At 34.0% G+C, this 17,959-nt stretch overlaps 1 protein-coding gene across 1 annotated transcript in view; it reads left to right on the top strand.

Annotated features, from left to right (window-relative positions):
- Positions 1 to 6,128: 6,128 nt before the first annotated feature.
- The window catches only part of LOC136828059 (fibrinogen C domain-containing protein 1-like), a 355,430-nt gene continuing 343,599 nt past the window's right edge, over positions 6,129 to 17,959 (top strand). Inside the window, exon 1 of the mRNA XM_067085762.1 lies at positions 6,129 to 7,285. Within this exon, the coding sequence (XP_066941863.1) occupies positions 6,170 to 7,285 (1,116 nt within the window). The 5' untranslated portion in view covers positions 6,129 to 6,169. The remainder of the gene's footprint in view (positions 7,286 to 17,959) is intronic.

Below are 17,959 nucleotides of genomic sequence, written 5' to 3'. Positions count from 1 at the left end.
ATGGGCAGAGGTAAATAGGATAGGTATTTAACTCTGATAAATTTGAATCAGTAAACTATGTGTGATAAAGAAGGAATGCTATATGCACATAAAGGACCTAATAATGAGACAATCACAAATAAGAAACAGTTAAAGACCTTGGTGTGATGTGTGAATAGGAATATGTTATCTGCAATGACCAAATAGCAATAATATTGGGCAAATGCAAAGCAAAAATGGAATGTTGTTCCGGGCACTTCAAAACAAGAAAAGCCGAACACATGATTATGGTTTATAAAACGTACGTACGTAGTCCACTTGAATATTGCAATATAATATGGTACCCTCACTACCAAAAGGATATTGCACAAATAGAGAGGTAAAAGGTCCTTGACAGCTAGAATAGAAGAAGTTAAGTACCTTTGACTACTGGGAAAGACTACAATTCTTAAATTTATATAGTCTTGAAAGGAGAAGAGAACGCTACATGATTATCAGGCATGAAACAGATAGAAGGGAATTACTGAAAAGATCATGAGCTAAAAATATCAGAAAGAGCAAGCAGAGGTAGATTAATAGCCAAAACTATACCAGGAAAACTAAGAAAGCACACAAGACATTAATCCACCACGCACCAGCATTGATAATGCAGCGTCTATTCAGTGCGCTTTACCAGCTTATCTGAGAAACATATCAGAGAGTGAGCGTAGATGTGCTTAAGAATAAGCTCGATAAATATCTAAGATGCATCCCAGACCATCCAAGACTGGAAGATACAAAATATACCGGAAGATGCATTTAGCAATTCTCTGGTAGACATCAGAGGGGTGCCTCACACTGAGGACGTGGGGCAAAACTTTTGAACGAACTGTAGGTCTGTAAGGTCTGTGGTGGTGGCCTGTCGTATATCGTTGCCAGACGCACGATTATGGCTAACTATATAAAATCAAAACCACTGAGGCTAGGGGGCTGCAATTTGGTATGTTTGATGACTGGAGGGTGGATGACTAACATACCAATTTGCAGCCCTCTAGCATTAATAGTTTTTAAGATCTGAGGGCGGACAGAAAAAGTGCGGACGGACAGACAAAGCCGGCAAATAGTTTTTTTTTTGCAGAAAACTAAAAAACTGAATTTAATACGCCAGCACCTTTCTCAGAAAAAAAATAGAATACTTTAGTGTTCGTATACAGGGACAATGCACTTCTTCATTTCTTACGGAAAATCAATGTTTGTATCTTTTCCCGGACCTCTTGAACAGGTATCATCATTAAGAGAAGATTTGATTTTCGTCGAACAGTAAATCTGAGAAAAGAGCGATGCAGTTTTTTTTTCATTTTGTATTAATAGTTACTATATGTGATGCCACTAGCAGATCCGGTGGGGTGTCACCTGGGCACTTAACCCCCATGAAAAATAATGACAAAATAATAATAGTGAAGATTTAGATAATAATAACATAAATGAGAAATATGAAAATGGGAGAAATACTCACTCTTATAGAATATATATATATATATATATATATAGAAATATATATAATATATATATATATATATATATATATATATATATATATATATATATATATATATATATATATATATATATAATGAAAAGGGGGGACGTCCCCATGAAATTTTCTGGATCCGCTAGTGGGTGATGCATAGCAAAAGAGGTGATAAATGTTATTCACCAAAGCAGAAGGAGAATTTTGTCGTCATATCAGTAACAGGTACAATTGTCCCTTCAGTTGGATGTGCTGACATATCAAAAAGATTTTTTTGGAGTGGTAATTTCATTTCAGTCGACACTTTGCCTTTGCAGCGGCTCTCCGATTGTTGATTTTTATTTACTTCCACCATCGAAGTTAGGTCATGTTTGTATTGACTGACAGTTTTTTGTGTGATTTTTAACAGGATTATGCAAAAAGTTACACTGGGAGTTTTACGAAAATGTTACCAAAAGGTTCGCCCACGCGACTGTCAACAAGTGAATAGGTTATGGCAGAGATAGGAATGAAACTTGTCCACAGCCGCGCGGGACATTGCAAACGGCTTAGGCCAACATCGCCACCGAATACGTTACACTGGATTGTTTTACTCTGGCAGAGCTTTGTAATCTCCGAACCCTCTTGTTTAATATTATTTCTGTGTGCAAGGTTACTTTATTCCTCTTTTCAGTCATATCTTATGCGGTATTTTTAGTTTTCTGAAAATAAAACTATTGTGCCGGCTTTGTCTGTTCGTCTGCATTTTTTCTGTCCACTCTCTGATCTTAAAAACTACTGAGGCTAGAGGGCTGCAAATTGGTACGTTGATCATCCACCCTCCAGTCATCAAACATGCCAAATTGCAGCCCTTTTGCCTCAGTGGTTTTTATTTTATTTAAGGTTATAGTTAGCCATAATCGTTCTTCTGGCAGCAATATAGGACAGGGCACCACTGCCAGCTGAAAATTTCATGGGCCGCAGCTCATACAGCATTATACCGAGACTACCGTAAGATAGATCTATTTTCGATGGCCTTGATTATACGCTGTACAGAAAACTCCATTACGCTGAAGAAACTTCTGCGTATTTTTACTTGTTTTATCCGTATATAACCTTTATCTTAATGAAGTTGAGGTTTTCACGTGCCTTTCCAGTATGCGATATGTCATTATCATCACCTTTGGTATTAACGTCAACAAACGATAACTTTCCTACCGCCACAGTAATGTCTACTCTATCAGAGTGCTGTATTGATTCAGCTCATTATCACCTGGAAATAATTCTACACAGAAAAATTGTATCTGTTGAGACTTCAGTCACGGGCCGCGCGATGCCAAGTTTGGTTTCGAATACACGGTGAACTGCAGAAAGCGACGAGGACTTTGTTAAAATTTTCGCAAAAAATCCACATACAAATTTTTGTGTACTCCTATAAACAGAAGAACGAGACGAACCAAAAGCATAGTAACCTCTTTGGAGAAGTTGACAGACCTGTCGAAGTTTTCTTTTGCCGAGCTGATAAGAGAATAATTTTGACTATCTCTGGATTCAAACCTTTAAACGAAAGTTTCCTTCACAATGAAAATTTGAGTCAAGTAATTTTGTACACGGTAAGACAAGTTAGGCAAAGTACAGTGATAATTGAATAAAACAAATTTTCAAATGCTTATCAGAAACACAGCATTTATTTTCTCAATTTTTCAATAAGGTATAAGAAAACACGATGCTTCACATTGGAACACATAACCGGCTAGCGCAACGGAAAAAGGTTTGGTTCTCTGTGTCTTAGCGTAACAGTTCAAATGACCAACACAATATTTCTAGGTTAGAAACAATGCTAACTTTAGCATTGTCAGCGCAGATTTGTAGTTATTTCATGATACTGGTGGCGCCTTAAATTAGCAAAATTTCTCTTTTCACTGTTGACTTATATATCTTATTTATCCAGAATAAAAATGCTTGAAATAGTCATAAATCAAGATGGACAGTGATAATTCAGTATTGTTTCGTATTTATTCCGGTCTCTGTTTTGAAAGCAATTGAAGTTTTTAGTTCGTTTAAAATTTTTTCATGCAAGGAAAAAGTCTGCTTGGTTTTCATCCTTTGAGGATGTAGCAGTTTTTATATTTCCCGTTTTCTTTTAGGATATAAGATATATATATATATATATACTGTATATATATATATATATAATACTATAATTTTGAGTAATATATATATATATACACACATATATATATATATATAAATATATAAAAATATATATAGTATAACATGATATATATGTATATGTATATATATATATATATATATATATATATATATATATACATATATATATATATATATATATATATATATATATATATATATATATATATAATATATATATATTGAAATATTAAATTATGTTAAAATGAGAGAATCTGGATATCAGTAATTAAGCAGAATTTAGTGTTTCAGTGCCTGCCGCCAAATTCCATCCTATTCTTAAGAGCAAACTCAAACGCGCCGTTTGATTTAGCATCATGGAAGAGAACTCACGAAGTTAGAATGGCGTTAAAGTGTTTTTCATCTGTTTTGGTGAAAAAATATTATTGTGATTCTCGGGATGTGGTCTGGACGTTTTCATCTCGGAAAAATAGAGAGAGAAAAAAAAAAATCTTTCATTCAAGAGTGAAAACTTTTGGATATTCGCTGATCGGTCTCGAAAACACTTTCATGTCGATTTCCCCTCTTCTTCGTTTTATTTTTTCCCCTCTTTTTTTTTTTAGTCTTCTTCAGCTTTTAATCTTCCATCCACCTCCTCATCCTCCTCTACGTCTTATTTTTACTCTTTCGCTTTGTATTAGTTTCTGTTCTGGTCTTTTTGATTCCTTGGTTTTTATTTATTTTTTCTTCCGTGTTTTTTTAACCACATCCTCTATCCCTTACATCTATTTTTAATCTATTTTTCTCTGTCTGCTCCGTATTTTATATACTTACATAAATACGTAATGACGTCAGAAAATTTAAGTGTTATATTATTTTTCCATGTAGAGCCTTCATACACATTTATACATACATATATATATATATACATATATGTACATATATGTATATTATATATATACATATATATACATATATGTATATTATATATATATATATATATATATATATATATATATATATATATATATATATATATATATATATATATATATATATATATATATATATATATATATATATATATGCTTAGATTATAAACATCTCAAACAAACATAAAGGTGTACATGTACGCTGTAACGAAAATCTCAGTGGAGTCTTTTATAAGTAGATCAGTATCCTTATACCTACACTCATGCAAAACTATATATATCAGAGAAAATCTTTGTTCAGTTAATGCATTCTTCGCTAAGGACTATGATATACACTTTCATACTTCAAAATAAAAATATGTGTAGCATGAATACTTCATGAACACATTCAGCATGCGCAATTCACAAAAATATGAAGCACACATACACATACATACATACATACATACATACACATACATACATACATACATACATACACATACATACATACATCACAAAAGTCCTTCCTGTGTGGGGAAAAGTCGACCCGAAAATTGGCGAGTCCATCTCTCAAAATGGGCGTGAAAGTGAACATCAAATTGCGTTTGTCGGAATGGATTTTTCCTTCTCTTTGAAACTTTCCTCGGTTAAGAATTTGGGTAAGGCTGATCTGATCTGATTTTCCCGCCCCCACCCACCAAACTCTCTCTCTCTCTCTCTCTCTCTCTCTCTCTCTCTCTCTCTCTCTCTCTCTCTCTCTCTCTCTCTCTCTCTCTCTCTCCTCCACACCACCACTCCAGCGTTCTCGGCATATTTGAAAGGCACCATTTGGTTAGGGAAAGGATTTGCTGATTGGCTAGAAAGTGGTTAGCTTTTAGAAGGAATTGGCTTAGAGGTGTTTTTATGGCTTTTTGTCCTTCTGTTCTTTCGTGGGCCTCTTGTGGATTTACGAGTACTTTGTGTATGTATGTATGTATGTATGTATGTATATATGTATTTATTTATTTACGTATTGTATGGTTGAAGTGGTTTGCCTTTACAATGAATCGCATTTAAATCTTTTTGTATCCTTTTATACTTCAGTTCATTTGTGTAAGTGCTGCAGATATAAGCATATTTGATTAATTAAATTTTATGTATGTGTATGTATAAACATTATTGCTATGTCATTCTTTGTTTCATCGTTTTTGCTTGGTTAAATTTATTATTGCTTGTGTACACTTAAGAATATTACTTGGCATTTTATTCCAGTTAGAATTATAGTTATTTGTAGCGTCATTTCATATGCAGATTGGATAGTCTCATGATTGTTTATTTTGCATTTTGTTTGTGTTTGCTTCCACTTCTTTTCCAACATTGTTTTACTCCCTCCCTAATAGGATTTATCGCCTTTTTTGTTTCCCTTTCGTCAGGCTTTATCACATAATTGAGGGTCAAAATACGGCATAAATGAAAAAATAAAAAGATGGGGACCCTCTGAGGAACGACGGAGGGTGGGAGTGGAGGTGGTGGGAGGATGGAGGATGTTTTGGGAGGATGGAGAGAGAGAGAGAGAGAGAGAGAGAGAAAGCGTTTCGGGGGAGCTCGAGGGAAGCTCTTGCTTCAGTTTACGGGTGTCGGGGACAGAGGCAGGATGCAGGTCACTCTCTCCCTCGTCGTCTTCCTCCTGACGTCGTTTTTACCGTCGCTCCTGGGGCTGACCGTCGGCCCCACGGCCCAGACGCCTACGACCACGACGACGACGCCGCCGACGCCCTCAGCGAACCTCTCGCTCAGCCCCACAACCCCTGAGAAACGAGATGAAAGTTTAACAAGCCCAGCACCGCCTTCCCTCACCAGCTCCTCCATCAACGTTACCACAACCGCCGCTGCTTCTGCTGCTGCGACGACTAAGGGCGGCCTGGCGGTGTCCTCCTCATCGCTCCTCTCTTCCTCCTCCTCCTCCTCCTCCTCCTCTTCTGCAGGAGAAGAGATGCTGGTGCTGGAGGAGGTGGGACGCCTCCTGGGACAGATGAGGGAAGTGGCCGCCTCCATGCAGGAGGCCAGGGACGAACACAGCCGCCTGGCTCAGGCCGTTGCCCAAATCAGTGCCGCCGTGAGGGACATGGGCGAACACAACCTCCACATCAAGAAGAAGGTGAGGAAGATGTCGAAGGCCCTCCGCGGGGGCACCCACCACCGCAAGGTCAAGGACGGCCTCAAGTCCCTGCAGCGGGACCACCAGCGCATCCTGCACGCCATGAGCGTCAACGGCATCAACGTGACGCGCGTGCACAACCACAACCACACGCACAACGGCACGCACAAAAACAACCACCACAACCACAACCGCAACCACCACAACAACAACAACAACAACAACAACTCCACCTCCTCCTCCGCAGGGCAGTCGGGCAAGTCCTCCTCCTCTTCGGAGGAGAAGAAGAAGAAGAAGAACAAATCGTCCGAAGGGCGCCACGTCGAGGATGGAAAGGAAGGCGAGACCCCACGCAACGTCTCCCTCGAATCAGGGGCAGCTTCCTCCTCCTCCTCCTCCCCTGGGGGAGAATCCCAGGAGACGCAGGTGTCCCAGGAGACCACCCTTCCCGAAGCTATTGTGACAGACAACCTCATCCCGGACTTGGTTGTTGATCCCCCCGGGGCCACGGATCCCCCCCTGCCAGTGGACTGTACCGAGGTCATGCAACGAGGCAATTGGACAAGCGGAAGCTACATGATTCAGCCAAGAGGACTCCAGCAACCCATCAAGGTCAGTCCCTACCACAATGCCCACCCACTTCTTCTTCTCCTCCTTCTCCTTCTTCTGCTGTCTCCTCCTCCTCCTCCTCCTCCTCTTCTTCTTCTGCTTCTTCTTCTTCTTCTTCTTCTTCTTCTTCTTGTGCTTTCTGTTATATATCTTATTTTATACATAAATACAAACGTGCATGTATAGGTACTTTTTATACATGTGATCCATAAAGTGTCTGCTAATGCATAAACGTGTATGGCCTTCCCGAAGTACTTTAACTCAGGAAGAGGAGAGGTATTTTTCATATTTTAAAGCTTATGTTTTATCATTTGTGATATGTATATATAGATATATATATATATATATATATATATATATATATATATATATATATATATATATACTATATATATTATCTATATATAGATATTTATATATATATGTATGTATATATATTATCTATATATATATATTTATATATATATGTATATATATATATATTTATTTATATACAGATATATGTATATATATATTTATTTACATACAGTATATATATATATATATATATATATATATATATATAGTATGTATATATATATATATCATATACATATATATTATATATATACATACATACATACATACATACATACATACATACATACATACATGCATGCATGCATACAAATATTGAAACGCACGTTTGTATGACTATGTATTGCATATGAACGCGCCCAAACATGAATAATATTAATGCATCAAAAGCTGCAATTTACAATTTTGAGTTTTTTTTTTAACCAAACAAAAGACTCATTGTAATATCACGGCTTTCAGATAGTTGTGTCATTGTTGATAATTTGCCTGCAGTAAGCTAATAGTGGGAGTTTTATTCGGTATGTATTGTGTTATCAATATTAAAAAGAATTGCAATGATATTTAATAATTTGTAATGATTTTAATGATATACAAAAGAGTTGTTGACAATATATGTACAAATCTGATGACTGAGTCCTGTCATCTAATTAAAAATGTTTTCAGCAACAACAACAAGAGCAAGAACAAAACAATAATAATAATAATAATAATAATAATAATAATAATAATAATAATAATAATAATAATAATAATAATCCTCTAATTGATTTCTTATCAATAAAGGCCACCAATGCAAAGGTTTCTTTTGTATTGTATCATTCGATAGCTATTGTAAAATACAATATGATTTTTTTTCTCGCAAGCGCAGGTAATCTGTGTACAGATATCCTGTGCATTTATACATAGTCCTAGATTTAGAAAAAGAAAGCATCAGAGCGCACGCGCGTGCACACACAATATGGATAAATATACTGTATATATATATACTATATATATATATATATATATATATATATATATAGTATATATATATATATATATATATATATATATATATATATATATATATATATATATATATATATATATATATATATACACACACACACACACATATATATATATATATATATATATATATAAATATATATTTATATTGTGTGTGTGTCTGTCCAATGCATTTGTGTGTAATACAAAAGTTCATGTTTGTGTTTATTCTGTATTTTTCTTTAGGGATATTTTTCCATTTTTAGGGATTTTACTGCCCTCTTGTGCTAAAACTCATCAAAAGACTAAACTTTATGCAAAATTGTGTTGATGTGATAAACTCACTTTATATATCACTGTTAAATGCGGCGTCAAATTATTAACTGGCTTTTAAAAATATGATTAACTTGGGCTTTTAGAGGGACTCGCTCTCATGCAGACAGGGACATTAATGTCTGAGTGAGAATAGATCTGTATAATTATTTCCCCAAGCACTTTCGTCGAAAGGTAACTGCTTTCAATTTTCATTTGCTCAGCTCCTCCAGCTCTATAAGGGGCTGATCATACTGTACTTGTAGCATACGTCTCGTATCTTGGGAGGTTCTGCGAACACATGTTATCAAAAACTGCAGCAGCAGTGTAGATTTTTTTGTATTAAAAACAGTGACAGTAGTTCAGAAACTTTGACCAATAAGTGTGACTGTAGGTCAGAAACTTTTGAGCAGTATCCGTGGCTGAAGTTCAGGAACTGTTGATCAGTAACTGTGATAACCGATCTGAAACTTTTGAGCAGTAACTGTGCCGTTGTATATTACCTGGAATTAATTTTGTTCTGTTTTTCCCTTTATTATCTTCTTTGTGTCGAGAAGTGTCTCCCTATCTTCATCTGTAATATTAAAGGCACTGACAGCAATAGCTTCACTATTTTCAAAATAGTGACCTCTGGAGCTTCATTTAGTCCTTTATTTTCGCAGTCCATCCTTAATTTCATTATTTCTATTTTATGCACTTCCCCCTAACACCTCCTTGTCTTTTATTTTTCAGGAAGCTAATCTCATATTTAATAAGTACTGCATGAGACACTACTCTTGAGAAACAACTTCTGTCGGGTTTAAAAGAATATTTCTATTTCTCATTTTATAAACCCTATTTGTGGCTGTTCTTGATAGCTTCACCTTTGTCTTTGTTTTTGAAAGACTGTTTCAAGTATTTTATCAGTACTATATCAGACACTGCTCTTTAGAAGTTTTGTGAATGGTCCGGTTTTTCGGTATTGGAACATTACTCCGTGTTTTGTTTGCTTCTAATCTTCCAGACACGTTATTTTTCTCTCATTTTTAGTTTTCTGAAAAAAAAACTATTGTTGCCAGCTTTGTCTGTCCTTTTTCTGTCGCACTTTTTCTGTCCGCACGTCATCGGATCTTAAAAATTGCTGGGGCTGGAGGGCTGCAAATTGGTATGTTGGTCACCCACCCTCCAATCATGAAACATACCAAATTGCAGCCCTCCTCAGTAGTTTTTAATTTTTTTAAGGTTAAAGCTAGCCATAATCGTGCATCTGGCAACGATGTAGGCTAACCACTACAGGGCTGTGGTTAAAGTTTCATGGGACGCGGCTCATACAGCATTATACCGAGATCACCGAAAGATAGATCTATTTTGGTGGCCTTGATAATATGCTGTACAGAAAGCTCGATTGCGCTGAAGAAACCTCGGGGCATTTTTTACTTGTTTATACTGTTTATATTGCCTGTGACTCACCTGAGGTTTAAATGTAAAATCTGTATAGTTTGTTTAAGTTTCATATTAGTTGGATTGCTCACACACACACACACACACGCACACACATGTCTGCGTGTGCGTGTGCCCGCTGTAAACACATGAATAACTACTGAGATATTTCCCATTATATAATTTAAAAAAATATATATTACCTGGCTCATACACGCATGATTTGCTGGTAATTTTAAAAATTACTTTCAACACCACAATTGTTAATGAAAGAATGCTGAAATTGTAAGACAATCTTTGATGCTTACCTCTCAGGAACAGGAAAAAAGTATGTTAGACTGTTGAGAGTACTGGTCATTTCAGTTCAGTAATGACATAAAAAACACGGTGTTTTCTAGAATTTATTAGAATGCATAGAGGTTTCATCTCTAATAAGGAAGTTGTCAAAATGAGGCGAAATTTGTTCAAAGAAATCGAAGTTTCCGAGGGTGTTTAGACTCTAAAAAGAAAAGTACGCGAAGTTTGTTAAATTGTGTAGAATCAAGTTTGTTAAATCGTATAGAATCAAGTTTGTTAAATGGTATAGAATCCAGTTTGTTATATTTGTATAGAATCAAGTTCGTTAAATTCTAAATAATGAAGTTTGTTAAATTGTATAGAATCAAGTTTGTTAAATTGTATAGAATCCAGTTTGTTAAATTGTATAGAATCCAAGTTCGTTAAATTCTAAATAATGAAGTTTGTTAAATTGTATAGAGTCAAGTTCGTTAAATTTTATAGAATCAAGTTTGTTTAAATTCTAAAGAATTAAGTTTGTTAAATTGTGTAGAATGAAGTTCGTTAAATGTATAGAATCAAGTTTGTTAAATTCTAAAGAATCAAGCTTGTTAAATTATATAGAATCACGAGGAAAGTTTACTTAACTACATAGCTCAAAAAAAAAACTGCTCGTAAATAGTTCACGAAGTGCATTAAAAAAAAAAAGTGCTACCGAAAAAAAAGAGAGAAAACAGACTACGTTAGTTCCTGGGAAATGTCCTCGCGAGCAGCACCCGAACTATCTCATTCCGACAAATGACATGTCATCTGCATTTCTAGAATTAACTAATTACCGCATTCGGCTTTTCAGAAAATAGCTCATTTAGAATCGGGGCCTCGTTTTGCTCCCCGTACTCGTTTTCATCTCGTTTTCGTAGTCTTTTTTTTTTCCTTCTTCTTCATTTCTCCCTCTTCATTTTCCCTATCTTTTTCTCGGCTGGGAGTAACCAGGGGTAATTAGAATTTATGATGAATTTTAGACTTTGCGGGATTAAAGGATCATCTGACTAATTACGGTCTTGTTCGCTCCTTCTTCTTCTCTCTCTCTCTCTCAGCTTTTATCTATCTTTCTATCTTTCTGTCCATCTATATATGTAGTATATATGTAATATATACTATATATATAATATATATTACATAATCACACTGTTTTTATGCTATATTCTGTGTATAGTTGTGTCTGACTAACTGCCTATGTAGCATTCTCTCTCTCTCTCTCTCTCTCTCTCTGTATGTATATATATATATATATATATATATATAGATAGATAAATATATGTATATATATTTATAAAGATAGATAGATAAATATATGTATATATATGTAAATTTGGGTAAGATATATATTTATATATATATATATATATATATATATATATATATATATATATATATATATATAATTTATATGTCTGTACTGAAAAGACAAAGAGAGAGAGAGAGAGAGAGAGAGAGAGAGAGAGGAGAGAGAAGAGAGAGAGAGAGAGAGAGAGAAGTAACTAAAAACATCACTTCTGCAAACGGAACTGAAGATAATTTATGAAAGCCATCAAGGGTGAACACCAGCTCGATAGTTCATCCCATTCGGTGGAGCCGAGCGCTGTTCTCGTGTCTCCTCAATGCCAATTTGGTTTTCCATATCCCTCCGTTCCATTTGCAATATCACTGGAAAGTTTCCAGGATATGTTGTGATATTTCTAAGTTGCATTGCAGTTCTTTACGTCAGAGTTGGGGGTTTGGGTTATGAAGACGGATTTATATAGTTTCTAATCTCTTGTCTTTTACTGTTTCTTTGTTGCATTCGATTCCTCTCTCTCTCTCTCTCTCTCTCTCTCTCTCTCTCTCTCTCTCTCTCTCTCTCTCTCTCTCTCTCTCTCTTAGCCCTTGCTGTAGTATCTTTTTCTCCATTCTTTACCTCAGTCTCCCTTTGTTTGCACCCTCTCTTCACTCTTTTTCTCTTTAACACTGTTATTTATTCTATCTGTAAATTCTTCTTCTTCTTCTTCTTCTTCTTCTTCTTCTTCTTCTTCTTCTTCTTCTTCTTCTTCTTCTTATTATTATTATTATTATTATTATTATTATTATTATTATTATTATTATTATTATTATTATTTGGAAGGATTCCCCCTTTCAGGGCAGTGTTATTAAAAACAAATACTGTTTTAACATTTATCTTGTAGGGAGTTTTCTCTATTCTTCTTGTTATATTCTTCTGGTCTGCAGGTATTATTATTATTATTATTATTATTATTATTATTATTATTATTATTATTATTATTATTATTATTATTCCTGAGCGTGTCTTCTCCTATTGCTCTGCACCTTGGTCGTTATCAAATAAATGTGAAGCGAAATTAAGCGAACGGAGGGTCATTACACAGTGGCTGTAGCCTGACATTTCCTGGTAACCTTTGCGGTAATCCCCCAAGCGGGAGAGCTTACACAAATGGCGGCAGCCTGTTGTACCGCAATCTATAATAAGCTGTAATTTCGTGATAATATCGCTAAAGGTATTAAAGTGATTTATTAACACTTTTCCTTGTCGTAGATATAGTTCAGGTCATTATGACCTTAAATTCTGTCGAGGCCGTAACCTAAGATATTTAATGTCAGTGCGTAAAAGTTAGATTAATTGGTGACATGAGACATAACTGAAGATATGGTTCAGGTCATGACCTGAAAATAATGGAGTCTCTGACCTAAGAAATGATCAAGGTTATGGCCATTTATAATTCAAGGCATGACCTATAATAGCTTAGGTGATCATCTGAAATATAGTTCAGGCTATGGCTTAAGAGATATTCGAATACTTGACCGGTGGTGGAGTTGAAGCCATGAACTAAGACAGTTCAGGTCATGACCTGACCCATAATAAATTTGAGGTCATGACGTGAGAATAAGTTATGGTCCTGACCTAATTTATACTTGAGGCAACAGCGGAAGAATTTGAGGCCATGAGGTGAGAGATTTCATAGAATGAGATGAAGACGTTAGAGAGGATTTAGAGTGAGAGCCTGCGAGCGATGGAATAGAGCCAGCTGCCCGTTGGGCGAGATTGGTGGCATCAGTATCATCTAAGTAAGAGAGAGAGAGAGAGAGAGAGAGAGAGAGAGAGAGAGAGAGAGTAGTAGTAGTAGTTCAGTATACTAGAAAAGTGGGTTTCTTTCCGCTTGCTGTATTCTGATAAGAGTATATGGTAAATATCTTCCCCAACAAAAATTGCATCAGTAATCATCTAATTTTGCAATTGCGTCCTATTTATAATATATCAAGCACTTTATTTTTTGTAAATTTTCACCCTTACGATTCTGTGATAGTTGAACGTGGACTTCATCACCCTTAGATTATCCTTATCACACAGAGCAGAAAGAATATGTGAATGCACATTGCGGTGCATGGTAGCATAATGAAAATTAAGTTAATTCGTGTCAGCGCATCCAGAATCTATTGGGAGACAACAGCCGTTTCAAAATGGAACTTCAGAAGTTCAAGCGAAAATGCAATGCATTACAACCCTAATACTATTCTTGCATTTTGATACTTTTTTTTTATCTATTATCTATTTATTAATTTATTTGTTTTTATTTTTTGATAAATGGAATCTCATCTTTCTATATTTCACTTAACTACCTCTTACTTCTTCCTAATGAACGGTGTATTCTTTGGAAGCTTGAATTTCGGGTCGATGGCCCCTGTGGTGGGCTTGTTCCAAATGAATACTTTCATCTGAATAAAATAATAATAATAATAATAATAATAATAATAATAATAATAATAATAATAATAATAATAATAATAAATAATAATAACAACAACCTGTGATCGCAATTTCCTTATTGTAGTGCAGTCTCAAATAAATCATTTTCCCATTCTGGAGTGCCACTTTAAACCTCTAAACCCATTTGTCGTGACTTTTTGGTTTACTTCTGAACTGTTGTGATCATTAGTCTCCGTATCTTTGTCTGTTAGCTTTCTATTTCCGTTAATTTTTTATTTTGTATGTTCCATTGTCTACCTTGTTTCCTCACATAGAATTACTTTAGAAGTTTGCTTAACAAGTTCATGACCCTTTCTATAAAAAGGCAATAATAATAATAATAATAATAATAATAATAATAATAATAATAATAATAATAATAATAATTAATTAATTAATTAATAATATTATTATTAATATTATTATTATTATTATTATTATTAATTGGTTATTATAATACATCTGTTTCTCTGGTGAGAACGTCCTTATAATAGCAGCTCAGAATGTTTAATCACGAATTCTCTCTCTCTCTCTCTCTCTCTCTCTCTCTCTCTCTCTCTCTCTTTTCTCTCTGCAGTAGTCGTGCGGTAGGGAACGCAGGACGATAATTTACGAAAACACGAATTAGAATATGAAGAGATTCTCCCCCCATTCTTTCCGTGCGCTCTAACGAAGAGCCACAGGCTTTATCAGGGTGGAAGAGGAGAAGATTAATATTCTTGGATTAATATTGCCTCAGTAATAACCTTGAATTTGTTGCACACTAATGATATTCTTGGATTCATATTTTCATACCATTATTCCTGTAACACACACACATACACACATATATATATACTGTGTATGTATATGTATATATATTATATAGGTATGTATGAATATATCCCATATATTATTTTAATTTAATTTCATCTTATGTTCTTTGATTAAGTGTTTTTGGGTTACCTCTTTATGCAACATTCTTGAATTTCTATTCCTTTGCTAATATTCTCATCCAATAAGCTATTCCAATTAGTATTCTTCCCTTGGATTCAGATTTGAAGTTGATATTGTAATTGATATTCTGTAATAACATTCTTCGAATAACATTCTCTGAATGATATTCTTCAATATTTTTATTTCAGCCAATATCATAGATATTCCTGCTTTAATGTCAAGAGATTAACTTCTTGTATTGATTGATCAAGGTCGTCCGTAACCCTTTACCAGTCAGCTTTTCATTTAGTTTTGAATCATTTTAACTCATCATATTATGTGAACAGTTATGAGTGACATGATTCGGACAATATGCCAAAGCAGTAAGGCTGTGTCCATTACCAAGGTTTTAGAGGATTTTAAGGGTAGAAAATAATTTTAAAAAGTTATTTAACGGATTCAAGGATGTCAGGTTGTTTTAATAAAGTTGTTACGTTGATTGAGAGTAGCCAGGATCATTCTTAAGAAATCGCAGGCCAGTGAGAGTTGATAGTCATTTACAGTGGATAAAAAACACAAGGATTTTATTTAACGGGGTGAAGGTTGTAAATTGTTTTTATAAAGTAATTTACATTGACTTAGAGTAGCCAGGGTCATTCTTAAAAAAATCTGAGGCTAGTAAGAGTTGACAGTAATTTACAATGGGTAGAAAACACGAAGATTTTATTTAACTGACCGAAGGTTGTAAATTGTTTTGATAAAGTAATTTACATTGGCTGAGAGTAGCCAGGGTCGTTCTTGTTGAATCGGAGGCTAGTAAGACTTGATAGTAATTTACAATGAATAGAAGTAATGAGGATTTTATTTAACGGATTGAAGGGTGTAAATTCTTTCATAAAGTCGTATACTTTGACTGAGAGTAGTTAGGGTCATACATTAGGGATCTGATGCGGTGGAGGTGTTAGCAATTTACAGTGAATAGAAGTATTGAGGATTTTATTTAGCAGATTGAAGGCTTTAAATTGTTGTGAAAAAAGTAATTTACACTGACTGAGAGTAGTGAGGTTTATACTTTATGGATCTGAGCCAAGTACGAGTTTTTATTAATGTCCAGTGAATGGAAGTCAGTGTTCTGAGGATTTTGGTATAGGGGTTGAAAGTCGTTAAGAAGCGTGAATAATGTCATTGGTAGTGAATGATAATAACTAGGATTATATTTTGTGGATTTGAGATTTCCAAGTGTTGTGATCAAAGAAATATCATTCGAAGTAATTGCTGACTGTAGCACTTAGTCAAAATAATCGCACTTATCAAAATATGCATTTCATAATTCAAGTCTCTTATGACATTTTTCAAAACATGCATGTATACTTTCGTTTAGATTAAGAATAATTTACGACATTTATTAGTAAAACGAACTGGCCATCCTCACCCCACACACGTACACAGACATTATATGTATATAAAATATATATATATATATATATATATATATATATATATATATATATATATATATATATATATATGTATATGTATATATGTGTGTATGTATATGTATATATAAACTTATATTGTATATATATAATTATATATAAATATATATATATATATATATATATATATATATATATATACATATATATATATATATATATATATATATATATATATATATATATACATATATTATATACTAAAAACTAGAAAAAGTGAGAATTCGAAAATATACTGCTGTTTTGTTTTATTTTTATTTTTATGTTCAGCCGCACCTTTTTGTTGATATTTTCCCACCTGACCTTTGACCTTTTCTGTGTCAGGGCGTTTATTATCCATTGACGCAATTGTTCTAAAATTCATTCAGCCTCAGAGTGGCCTTGAAATGATTTTGTTGATGCTATCCATTTGTCATTTGGCTCAGATGTTTTCTCACTGAAAACCTTGCAAAGTCAGAATGGAAATGAAATTAGACACTTCCTCTTAAAGTTTTGACACCTCAACTTGTGATTACATATATATATATATATATATATATATATATATATATATATATATATATATATATATATATATATATATATATGTGTGTGTGTGTGTGTGTGTGTGTGTGTGTGTGTATGCACCAGGAAATGGAAGAATCTCGAATAATTTATCCTTATTTCCGGGAAGCTTGCCAGAAGAAAGGAAAGTAGTAGACTGATTCAAAGCCTTGATAAGAAGGTAGTATCTGCGAACAATGCCATTGACTTCAGTAGAAATTGCGTAAGAGAGAAAATATGCCCAAATAGCATATGTACATATATATATTATATATATATGTATATATATATATATATATATATATATATATATATATATATATATATATATATATATATAAATATATACATATACACACTCATCAATTAGCTTGTAGAGGGAGACAGTTGTTCCCTGAAATATATGGTATAAACTTTCTACCTTTTGGCTCCTTTTATTAGATATATATATACTATTATTCATTTATATCATTTATATATATATATATATATATATATATATATATATATATATATATATATATATATACATACATATACATATATATACAGTATTATGTATATATCTTGAAT

The sequence above is a fragment of the Macrobrachium rosenbergii genome, chromosome 42 (genome assembly GCF_040412425.1).
Source record: "Macrobrachium rosenbergii isolate ZJJX-2024 chromosome 42, ASM4041242v1, whole genome shotgun sequence".
NCBI classification, from domain to species: Eukaryota; Metazoa; Arthropoda; class Malacostraca; order Decapoda; family Palaemonidae; genus Macrobrachium; species Macrobrachium rosenbergii.
This window is presented reverse-complemented; position numbering and strand designations above follow the sequence as displayed.